Here is a 12,529-nt window from a genome sequence, read left to right as displayed (position 1 = left end):
TCCTCTAAAAGGACATAAAAGAATAGAAGCATCCTCAACTAGGAGTTATTTCTTGTCTTTAAATTTAGAATTATAGTGCAAGAATGTGTTAAACTTTGCAATTCTTCCAGAGCTAAAGGTGGAATGCAGAATCGAGCTTAGCCTGCTTCTTTCTACCCAACCTGCTTCTTAGGCACATGGTCTGAGTACCCCTCACCAACAGAGGGGAGATACAGAAATGTCTCCTAGATTGATAGCGAAATAGCTCAGCTGGGGAAATGTCAAGTGAGTGATCTACAAGGCCCCGAATTATGACAGCAGCTATTTTGTCCATAGTTCATTTGTCTGATCCCACACTCCACCTGAGGGCAGCTGGTATCACTGGCTGAATGGCTACAGAGGGAGAGGGGAAAGCCTTCAAGCATGCAAGCAAGTTGTGCAGGGAAGCTTATCCATACCTGTGGCTTCTCACCAGAGACTCTCAAACATCTTTGGAAAGGAATTAGAACAAACTCCTGCACACCAATTTCACTTGAGGAAGATGCTTCAGCTGAACCCCGTTATCCACTGAGGAATAACTGAAGTTATTTTCCATCTGACCGAGAGATGTTTATGCAATAAAGGGAGAACACTATAGGGATTGTGATCATGCCAAAGCCTGCTATATGTTAGGGAAAGGATGGGGATTGCAATCATAGACATTTGGCTCATATTAGACAACAGGCCAATAATTCTATAAAATGTTTAGCCCGGTGGCTAACGATGTATATGGTAAATCTGTCCAATCGCAGGGCAATTAAAAAAAAAAGATGAGTTGCTCACTCACATGCCACGGAATACCAGTTAGTCTTTTGAAATGCAGGGACCAGGATGGGAAAATTTTTCTGAAACTGTCTGGGCTTCTAGAGAATGAAAACATATTTTGGAAAATAGATGAGCAAAAATACCCCCAAGAGGAAAAACTTGTGATGATTTCTAACTTGGAGTTCCCAATTTAATGACAGTAGGAAACTGTAGAAGGTCTAGAATAGCATGGAAATGGGAAACACATAGTTTACACAGAAGGATTTTTATTTTTTGTCATTCCTTACTGTGCATAGTAGACTCTCAAACAATATTTTGCAATTAAATTGAAAAGATTAATTGCTTTACTTGGGAAAGAAATATGTTAAATCTGATTTAACAAACTCTTAAGATGAGGGGATGTGGTACTATAAGGGGGATGGGAAATGAGTCAACATTTATCCTCACTGGAGACAAAAATGAATAGACATAACTGACGAAAATAATATTTAATAATTTCTTTCCCTTGTGAGAATTTCTCCAAGTTGCTCCAGAGGAGAAAACACAACCCAACCTGCTCCATTAGGGTGGGATAGATAACTTATCTGGATGGACCAGCATTTTAGCAGAGAAGAGATGATGGTAAGAGTGATACTCTCACTGTTACTGCCCTCTCTTATACCACACTAGAGCCCTTTCAGGACCACTATAAAACTGAACAAGTCCTAGAAAACCCTCAGTTTTCTTATATAGGAAGCAGAAATAATCCATCCCATAGTGTTCTTAGGACTAAGGGCTTGTCTTGGTGTAGGGCACAGAGTACAACCTCAGTGCATATTAGATGCTCTTGTTATTTATATTTAGAGTAGCATAATATAATTCATTGCGACACTTCTAATATCTAGTTTGGGACCACTGGTCTCTACTGAAGACAAGGAGAAGTAGCCAAAACAAACAAAAAGGGAGAAACAAACAAACATGACATTTTCTGTTTCCAGCAATCCATCAGATAGTCATGAGATCTGAGTATTTATGAGTTTCAATCATTTAGTGGGATCCCTCAACAGGAATGTTTTGAGGAATCTATGTCAAGTATTTAAAAAACTATTTGGCTTGTTAGTTGCTGTTACATTTATGTATAAGTAAAATCATGTATAAAATAATTAAAGTATCTGAATTTAAAAATAATATATGGATACAGACTTAATCATAGATACATAGTTATAAATGTATTTTAAAAGAGAGACTTCTAATTACAACATATATTTTGAAATAGTGAATCTGTTTAAGTGTAAAGTTTCTAAATTCTCCTATGTGTATCTATTTTTAGACTTTGTAACAAAATGTCCTCAAGTTAGGATTATGAATCACTACATAAAAATTATAAAAATTAGAGTAACTGGGCTTCCCTGGTGGCGCAGTGGCTGAGAATCTGCCTGCCAATGCAGCGGACACGGGTTCGAGCCCTGGTCTGGGAGGATCCCACATGCCGCGGAGCAACTAGACCCATGAGCCACAACTACTGAGCCTGCGCGTCTGGAGCCTGTGCTCCGCAACAGGAGAGGTCGCGATAGTGAGAGGCCCGCGCACCGCGATGAAGAGTGGCCCCCGCTTGCCGCAACTGGAGAAAGCCTTCGCACAGAAACGAAGACCCAACACAGCCATAAATAAATAAATAAATATTAAAAAAAAAAAAAAAATTAGAGTAACTAAAAGAGTTGTTTTGTAAAGGAAGACAATGAAGCCCACAGAGGTTGCAAAACCTGCCCAGTCATATAGTTAATGGTAACTACGTATTTGAATTTAAATTTGTCTTTGAACTCTATGCTATAATTATTAGTAGACCTGAATCTTTCTATATACCAGAGGTACTAGAAATAACATTATTAACTACACAGGACCTTAGAGCAGGATGTTTTAATAGTCCCAAATTGGAAACAACTGAAATGTCCATCAGTGTCACCAGATAAGCAAATAGTGGTATATCCATACATAGGAAATAAAAGAAAAAAATAAGAAACAAATTATTGGTACAGTATGGATGAACCTCAGTATCATGATGCTGAGTGAAATAAGTCATGCAAAAAAAAAGGAATATTTATTATACTTATTGTATAATTCCACTTACATAAAATTCTAGAATAGAGAAATCTAATCAATAGTGACAGAAACCTATCAGTGGTTGCCTGGAGACACGGGTGGAGGGAGTGACAGATTACAAATGGGTATGTAGAACATTTTGGGGGTGATGGAACTGTTCACTGTCTAGATTGCAGTAGTTTCGTGGATGTACACTTACGTCAAAACTGACTTTTTAAAAAAGTGTACACTTGAAATATGTACCATTTATCGTACTTTAGTTATACTCCAATAAAATTGGTAGAATAAACCTTATTGTCCGAGTCTGCTTCACAGTTCCTTTAACACAAATAATAATAAAAAAAAAAAAATAAGTACATTACTTTCTTGTGAAATCGGCAACAGTGATCCCAGGGATTTCAAGTACTAAACAAGATAAGTAATGAAAGGCTTTCTGGTTTATATTCTTAAAGTTTAATTTATTTTGAAATAGCACTTCCTCAGTGTTTAATGAAAAAGATATCAGAGCTTAGAAGAATGGGTCAATCTACAAGTAATATAACCCAGTTAACTGTGCTTAAGTGATTTCATTTCTCTTCTGAAATGCTGTGAAATGGATGCTGTCAGTGACTATGATTTAAATGAATATGTGAGAAACAGCTTCTCAGTTTCATCTGGAACTTCTTTTTGGCATTCTAACAAATTAACAACCTGTAGAATACCTAGAATGTGCATTTACTCAGAAGAAGAAATTGTCTAAAAGTATCCAGTAGCAACGTGCGGTATTCTCTGGACTGTAAGTCCCACTTACAATCGGCTTAACTTCTGGAGGGCAGTGGTTAGCCGGAGGGAGGACTCAAAAATTTGCTGAGTTTATTTCAGATTGGCCAAGATGACAGGTCACAGGTGGCTGGAAACTTATCGTTAGTTCCACGTACTAGTACTGACTAAGCCAGTGCTTCTCAAAGTTGAGAAATGTACCGAAGGGAAAAAAAATCAGAACTCTACTCACCTCCTTTAAAGAAAATTGCTTCTTATGAGTACGAATATAAACTTTGTTTATGAACTCCGTTCATCTACAAGCCAAAAATTATTTTACAAATTTTAAATGCACACAAAACTACAAAATCAATAACGTTTACAATTAAAATTAATTTAACTTGACAGATGAAAATATTTTGCTGCAATTAAATTGCCTCTCCAAGTGAATAAGGTATGGTATGGACTATGGTGCTGGTTTCATTTTTTCATTTTGTTTAGTTTGTTTTCAAGTCCAGCATATTTCTAGGACTGTGGGCCATATGATACCTCTGCTCTGCCACTTATTACCTGTATTATATTGGGCAAGCTACTTGAACTTTTCAGTTTCTTGGTTTCTTGTCTATCAAGTAGAGACTGCCATATCTACCATAATAATAGCCAATACAGTATTTTAAACACATTACTCACACTAACTCATTTTATCCTTATAGCAATGTTGTGAGGTGGGTACCATTTTTCACATGGAGAACCTAAGGCTCAGAAACAGTAATTTGCCCAAGGCCAAGTCACCAGCAAATGAATGAGGGAGGATTCCAAATCAGACTTGAAAGGTTAACTACCATCCTATGCTGTCTCTCATAATGTTGTAGCTTAAAAATAATTCCTAGCTTATCAAGATTAAACGCATGGATATATGTAAAGTGCTAAGAATTATGCCAGGCCCAAAATAACAATCAGTAAAGGTTGGCTACGGTTGTTACTTTCTCTTATCTCCCATTACTTTTTTTTAAGAGTATGGTAATGTCCAACAGACCCTCACTTGACAAGAATGTATCACATACTATGTCCATCTCACTTCTTTTTTCTCATCAGCTTGGACCAATTAAATAGGTGAAACAGTGTCTGTGTAATTTGTTGCACGATGTGGGCCCAGAAAAAAATCACAGTGCTAACCAGGCTAAATTCACATTAATTCTTTTATTTAATCTTTAAAAATAAAAACTGGTGGACACCTAATAATGTATCCAAGGATTCCCTCCCTACGTCCCCACACACAACACCTGCCCCTTTCAGAGACCCACTTTATAAAACTGCTCACTTGTTTACACTTTTGAGAGAGGGTGATAGCTCTGGACTGCTCAAAAACAGAATTTGCATCCCTGGTGGATTATAAGTTGATCCTTTGTCTCCTTTTTTGCCCAGCACTGTACCTGGCACAGAGCTGAGACTCACATGGCTGCTGAGCTGAATCCCAGGGCCACCAAAGGCACCGAGAAATGAACCAGAGACAGGCAGAAAAGGGAGACTACAGTGCCAAACAGGTCAGCGAGAACCGTGCAGAACAAACAGTCTGCACCAACTCCCAAGTCCCACAATTCTAGGCAAAGAACACATCATAGCAAATTACAGCTGTGACTGAGTTAAACCTGTTGAGACCAGATTGGGTGGGCTCAGCTCATGAGCACCTGTTGAGTTCCAATCCGATATTTCTCTCCTTTACGTTTAGACTTTCCTTGTCAGTATAAAGAATACATGTGCCTTTCTCTCTGTATGTCCAGATGGGAGCCAGGCTACTTAGAAAAAAAGAAAGACTGGAAATTGGGAAGTTTTATGTTGCAATGACTGGCTTCTCTGCCGTTTGAGGGAGCTTATAACAGCCACATGAACAATGCCCGCAGTTCCCACACATCCGTATCGCCGCGCCGTGACAGTGCAGAAGCCACGTAGTCATGCTGTTGTCACCTGCCAGGTAACGGGACTTCGGGAACTCTTCTGGGACGTCCACTCGGGGACGGAGCGGAAAACACGGCTTCTGGCTCGTCCCCGGGGCCTGCGTCTCCCTCCCTAAGACCCGGAGCGGCGGAAGTGGGACGCGCGTTGGGAGAATGGAAGGGAAAGCGCCGAAGAGCGCGATTAGAAGGTCGCAGCCCTGCGAAGTGCGCAGAGCGGTGTGGACGCCTCCCCAACCTCCTCGCTGTTGTGAGAGTTCCTGCGGCGGCCGGGGGCTTCTGGAAGGAAGCCAGGGAGGCCCTGGACGCAGAAGCCTCAATGCGGCAAATTACAGACCTCGTTTTATGCCCTTGTAAAGAACCCTTCTCCTTAGGAGCTCCCTCCACCCGCCCCAAGCGAGGGCGGGGACAGCCAAGGGATCCAGATCTTTCTGCCTCCGGAAGTCGAAACGGCCCTTAGACACCTATCTAAGAAGCTGAAACTTCCAGGCCACTATCGCCCAGACGGACTGTGGTCAAAATCACCTTAGAGTTTTGAAGAATGCACATTCTGAGGCCCCACCCCGGGTCGCTCATTATCATCCGAAGTGGAGCCTGGAAATGTGTACCCTTCCAAACGCTGATTTAGAAAACGAACGTCTGCAACCTCCGCTCCCATCCCAGCAGCGCTTCTCCTTCCCCACCTCTCCGCCCCCGCAACCGGTCCCAGACCAAAGGTAGGAGCGCTGTTTCCCGGTCGCAGGATGTCAGCCTCGCAAAACCGTAACCCAGGGTCAGCCGGGCCGGGGGCGCCGCCCGGGCTCCGCCACGACCCCCTTCCCTCCCGGACCAGGCAGGCAGCGCCCCGCCGCAGCCCAGCACCCACACCTTTTCCGATGACTTCCAGCAGATCCTTTTCCTCCTGGGTCAGCTCGCCTTTCTTCATGTGAACCATTGCTTCCGCCAGCTTGACAGCTATTGTTTCTTTGGAAGTATTAAATAGAAACGACGCGTCTGTATTAGGAACGCCAGCCGCAAGGTTTGGCAACCTGAGACTAGGACATTAAGTAGCCAACCGCGGAAGCGTTCGAATTCTCTCCACCCTCCGGGGGGCTGGCGAGCAGCGGGCGAGCTCTGGCGAGCCGGGCGGGCAGTCTCTGCAGGCCCAGCGGTAGTCTCCGCCCCCCACGAGTCATTGGCCCGGCCGGGAGGAGGAGCTGCAGGAGGCGGCAGCGAGACTCTCCCATTGGAACAGCCTGGGAAGGAAAAACCAAATGGAGAAAATCAGAGGGGGGGGATTAAATGCCTGTTACACGTCTCCCACCGCCATCCTTTCCGGTGCAGATATTTAGGGACACACAGTATTTAAATTCTCTTTCTGGAATTTCTGTGTTCGGCAGTTTCTGCTACGGGCATGCATCGCCCTTGCTCTCGCTATGCACCCCCCTTCATTTCCCAGGGAGTGGAGCGGCCCGGGACGGGGGCGGGCTGGGAGGCGTGGCGGCGTGGTAGGCGGGGCTGCGCCGAGCTCCGTGTGTCGGTGTCAATGTGTCTGTCCTTCACTCCTCCATTGTCTGCCGCCACCACTGCCGCCGCTGCCACCGCCGCTGCCGGAATCGCCGCAGCCCCCAGCCTCGCGCGTCGCCGCTACCTCCTCGGACAGGTGAGAAGCAGCCCAGGTAGGGCAGGGGGAGAGCCGGGAAGCCTTCGACAACCGGAGCCAGAGCCCCACCGGGAGCTTCCCCGCTGCCGGAGCTGGCCCTGAGGAAGCATGTGCCTGCTGGGGCGGCTTCCTTCCTCTCGGTGGGGAAGCCGCCCCTCCACCCCATTACCATCACTTATACCGCGTATCAGTGCCCCGGAGTGAAGACGCTCCACTTGCCACATTTGGCCGTCCCGGGAGACCGAGAGCGGCCAGGCGCCGGCCACGAGGTGGGAAGTGGCGGGTGCCCATCGTCCCGTGCGTGGCACCGCCAGATGTAACTCCCGGGGAAGCCAGGGTTGAGGCTTTGGACTCGGGGTGGGGTGGAGAGGGGAGCTCCCCATTACGAGCGAGATGAACGCATGTGAGAGTAGTCTCGGGAGAAGGTAGTTCTCATTTGGCAACCTACCCTCCTCACCCCTCCACACACCCACCCCCACTTGTCATCTCCTCTGGCGTCTGTGGGAGCTGTAGAAGAAAACCGGATCTGATCGCTCTATGGTGCCCGTTAAGGGTGTTTGGAAGCAATTTACACTTGCACTAATACTTCGTTTATGAAAGACAGCCGGGGATGAGGGGGGAGGGAGGGCCTCTTCTCTCTTCTAGAGTTCCCAGTCTCTTTGTAACTCAGATCTTGAGATTTATGGAAATAGGAAGGGGAGGGAGAAGGGGCGGAGATTAAATTGGTGTTGCTGTCTATATATAGCATTAGATTAGCCTCTTAATCCAACCTTCATTCAACTGTAATATGTAGCTTCAGGCTTTCACTATAGGAAGCTAGGGGCCAAATACAAGCGTGTACCCTCCTGTGGCTCAGAGACAGGACTTGCTTGCTAATACGAAGTCAGTCGTTCCTCCCGGGTGGACATCCATAACATATTTAAAGCATCAGCGAAAGCTTCTGTAGAAATTAGTGTTTAGTGTTGTTTCTCTACAGTCTAGTATTAGTGTTTTTCCCAAGACGCATATGCTTCAAAGAGAAATATTTGTATAATTATGTAGATTTTTTTTGTTAAGCATCCCCCCCATACCGTCACTCTTTCTCCCCGCTGTGCCATATATGAAGTGAAGTGTATTTTCCTCTGGCCTTACGCCTTCATTTCTTGGAAGCATTCACTAACACTTCTGAAATCCTGGAAGATGTTCATTATTTCCTGCCTTTAACAAAATTTTTTCCCCAAATCCCAGATGTTTTCTTGTCTAAGGCTTCATCTTTACAGGCTGGGGCAGATCTGAGCCAGAACATATCACATGAAAATGGTTTGAAATTATTCATCACAATGTATAACAAAGAAACTTTTGTTTGGGAATGCTTTAATAATGACGTGACTGTTCAAACAAGTAGTAAGGCTTTTGAGTGACCCATCTTTTGTAACACTTAGAATGCTGCTATTGCCCCAGTTACAACTGACTGAAAACACAGTATCATGAAGAAGAAACCCAGAAACCTAAGAAAATGCTTGCGGAGTAACCTTCCCTTACCATGTGACTTAACATTTTACAAGGGATGTTACAGAATTGGGTGCTTCATTGCCAGTATTTCCATCTCTTGTGCCAAATTGGGGCCATGGTTACTTGAAGGTCACACCTGTTTGTCTCACTGAAGTTGTCAGTTCCTCGAGGATAGCAACTTATTATCTATTTTCCTGGTGCCTTATGGCACCTCGTTGGTATTTAGTTCTCTGTGAATACATGAATTCAGTAAAGCTAGAGTCAATGACATTTAAAGTAAAAAAGCTAACATCTGCCTAGAAATGCATATAAGTAATATGTTAAGTTTAAATTTCTAGAAGCAGATACGTAATGGATTGTGTTCATCAGATGGATTCCATTAATCGTTTTTGGACAGTGTTAATATTTAATGTAGGAATAAGATTAGCTAATGAGCATACCTTAGACTAGATCAAGGAACTTTTTTTGTATTAAGAATGTATTCACATCAAAGAAGTTTTGTTGGTAATAAAATAGCTACTACTTATTGGGTCCTTAGTCTGTGCCGATATTCTACCAGATGCTTTGTTATAGGATTTGTTTAATCATTGTTGTAGCGACCTAGCTAGTATTACCCCTGTTTCTGAAAATAAGGGGACAGAAACAGAAAGAAGTTAATTTGCCCACAGACCCACAGTTTGGAAGTATCAGAGCCAAAATTGGAACCTAGATCTGTCTCCAAAACCTTTTCGCTTTTCATTATTCTCTATCTCTGTGGCTAGCAGTAAGGGGGAAATTATATATTCTTTAGCTAATAGATAACACGTTCATGTGGTTTAGGGTGCCAAAGGTACAAAAGACTCTCCGACCTCTTTGCACAGTTTCTTCTCCATGCCCTACAACCCATGGTGTCTATTTTTCTCATACCTTTCTGAGAAATTTTATGTGTTTATAGCTTATATGTGTAGCTCCACTTTTTTTTTTTTTTTTTTTTTTACAGAAATGAGAGCATACTAACACATTGTTCCACAATGTGTAATAGAATTTATATGTTGCTTTGGTCTCTGTTTCTTTCTTCTCCTTTTAAAAAATAATGATTTCTGAAATGTCTGAAATTCTTATATGTGTCCCCATCATCCCTTTTTGTACTTCTACCACGCTGGACGTCTCTTGGCCTGTTGCAATGGATTCCTAAGTAGCCTGCTTCCCATCCAGCTCATTCAAGGCACCACCATTAAGGCACCACCACCAATATACACTGAGCACTCATCATCCACCCAAGGATGCGACATACTTTGTAAAGACAGAACTGATTCACTTAAAGCATGTCAGAGGCTCTCCACCTGCCGCAGAATAGAGGCTCTGGTCTCTTACTTCTGGTTCCTCTCCACCAGCCCAGGTTTGGTCTGGGAGGCTCCGACTTCTGGTCCCAGCTGGCATTTCCAGTCAGCCAGCCCCTCCCATATACTCTGCTCTAAGGTCACCTCACTGATGATTCCCTAACGTGCCAGTATTTTCCACCCCTTTGTTCCTGCTTTTCTCTTCCTGGAATGACCTGCCTTCCCTCTTTACCGAGCCTTTCTCTGCTTCCCAGATCTGATGAAGTGTCAACTTTCAAGATACTTTCATGGTCACCTCTCCCACCCCATCCAGGAGGAGAATACAGGCTCTAGTAAACATTTTTATTCCTGTCCCTCAGCAAGGGCGATAAGAACAATGTTTCCTCAGGAGTTGCTGGTACAGTTGCTGACATCCTCTAATTTTCTCCTATCTTCTTAGGAGCCCTGGTCCCCACCCACCTTGCACCCTGAAATTAACATCTTTGCTTCTTCATCTGGATCCCCATGAAAATAACCTAAAGCAGGCACCTTTTTCATGACATCCTAGTTCAGTTTTTTTAATCTATTTGACCCCTTCTCCTTCTAGACTATAAATTAACTAGGATTAGTTTACCTTTGCTTCTCAAGATTGTGACCCGGTGTTTCGCACCTAGTGTGTGCTCAGTACATGCTGAGTTGAGTTCAGTTTGATCTCCAAGTTATTTTAGGTGGATTCGTTTCCCTACTTGACTAATCCTTCCTGGCAATGTGAGGTGATGTGGCCCTAAGCACACACAATCATAACCAAGGGCAGAAGGTCTTTAAATCTTTTCAGTCTCAAGCTGCTTGACATTCTGATGAATGCTATCAACCAAGAAAAAAAAAATTGTTCATATGCACATGTTACAAATTTTGCCGACTGTTCCTGGACTCCCTCTTTGAAGCCCTTGACATACATACAGCTCTGTGCTTTAAGAGAATGCCGTTTCCTTTTTATTGCAAGAGAATAGCTCATTTTTGAGTGTTGTAACTTTTGGGGTAATGTTTTCCTTGACATTTAACTTTCATTTTTTTAGGTACATTTCTTGACTGAGTGGATATTTGATGATATTAGGATTTTTATTTTCTTTGAAACTAATATTGTGGTTATATGTTTAAAAGGTCCCTTATCTTTTAGAGATATGTACTGAATTGTTTAAGGGGGGAAAATGGTAAGACATCTAAGACTTGCTTCAATATAATTTTGTGAAAGTGGGAGACAGGGACTGAGTAAGAACATTAATGAGACAAAGTTCACCGTGTTGTTAAGGGTTGAAGGTGGGCAATGAGTACATTGACTTCATTAGACTGTTCTCTCTGCTTTTGATATGTTTGAGATTTTCCATAAGGAAGTTTTAAAAAGGAAATCTGGAAGTATTACAGCCACTAAGAAATTGTCGTTGTAGTTTAGACCAAAAAAAAAAATAGAAAGAGAGAGAGAGAAAGCAATATGGATACAAATGCTCTTTCTCTATACTTAGAGTTGCGCTTATGCGGTTATCCATTTAATGTTAAAACAGTTACACCTAAATCAGCAAAAGACTGTCTTGTGAACAATGCATTTCCATAAACTGTTCACATCACCTTTTAGCTTCTCCACAAAACGAAGAGGTAGGTGGCATATCTCAGTGCTGTGTCACAAGCTTATGAATATCCTACTGGCAGCTAATCTTCATCTTTTTTAGACCCTGACGAAGTAATTTGCAGACACGTCTCAACAAGGGGTGCAAATATATTTAGTTTAACTGAGAAAATCAAGACATGAATGAAGTGGAGCTACTGATTTTCTTCTGTGTCACATAAATCAAGTCAAAAGGCATTTCCAAAAAAAGGAGTACTTTGGTAATGTCATGAGCAATAGTTAGAGGAGGTATCTCACTGCATGAAAATGAGGACCACACTGAGGTGTGCCCACCACGTCCTTCCTCAGGATTGGCTTAACTAAATGCTTGTTTTGACAACTGCTTTCTGAATTCTTAAAACTTTATAACTTGCATGTCATGATGTTTATGTTTCTTTTATGATGTTTTGGACTTATGAAATGTTAATGTTTCCAGAAGCCAACATGGAATTGTTTGGTATCATTTATAACATTTCTTCCCAGATTTGGTTTGAAGAGTTCTTAAAGAATATTTAATTAAGCTTCAAAGCCCAGCCTTCACAGTGTCTAAGGACAATGTAGCCAATCCAGTCTCATTGCCAGGTAATGCTGAAGCACACATTAGTGTATATCCAACTTCAACTCATATATATTTATATATTAGCTATGTCACTGTGGAATTTAAAACTCAAGGCTGGTGCCTCTTATCTCTGAGTATAGTAAAACGGTTCCAGTAATTAAAAATAGAAAGCTATTTTTGCATCAGGAGGGGAAAGGTAGCATTCACCTTCCCAATAAATACATTTAAGCTAGAAAATCGGTGTTTTTATCTCTTGTTATTTGGTTATCTCTTGCGGGGTTGTGTTAAAAAGACCCGGCAGACAAAGCAGCCCTTAAAACTACATTC

General features: G+C 42.6%; 2 protein-coding genes across 4 annotated transcripts in view; one reads left to right on the top strand and one right to left on the bottom strand.

The window, feature by feature from the left end:
• The window catches only part of ANKMY2 (ankyrin repeat and MYND domain containing 2), a 34,953-nt gene extending 28,253 nt beyond the window's left edge, over positions 1–6,700 (bottom strand). Inside the window, exon 1 of the mRNA XM_068550566.1 lies at positions 6,420–6,700. Coding sequence (XP_068406667.1) covers positions 6,420–6,486 — 67 coding nt within the window. The 5' untranslated portion in view covers positions 6,487–6,700. The remainder of the gene's footprint in view (positions 1–6,419) is intronic.
• BZW2 (basic leucine zipper and W2 domains 2) overlaps positions 6,069–12,529 on the top strand; it is a 57,833-nt gene continuing 51,372 nt past the window's right edge. Inside the window, exon 1 of one of the 3 annotated variants that reach the window (XM_068550563.1) lies at positions 6,069–6,268. In XM_068550563.1, the coding sequence (XP_068406664.1) occupies positions 6,153–6,268 (116 nt within the window). In that variant the 5' untranslated portion in view covers positions 6,069–6,152. Of the gene's footprint in view, positions 6,269–7,054; positions 7,211–12,529 lie in introns of those variants that run through there. The other 2 variants (XM_068550562.1, XM_068550565.1) reach the window with 2 other exon arrangements.

This window comes from Eschrichtius robustus, chromosome 8 (genome assembly GCF_028021215.1).
Source record: "Eschrichtius robustus isolate mEscRob2 chromosome 8, mEscRob2.pri, whole genome shotgun sequence".
In the NCBI taxonomy this organism is placed as follows: Eukaryota; Metazoa; Chordata; class Mammalia; order Artiodactyla; family Eschrichtiidae; genus Eschrichtius; species Eschrichtius robustus.
Note: the sequence above shows the minus strand (reverse complement) of the source record. Positions and strands in the feature narration are given on the sequence as shown.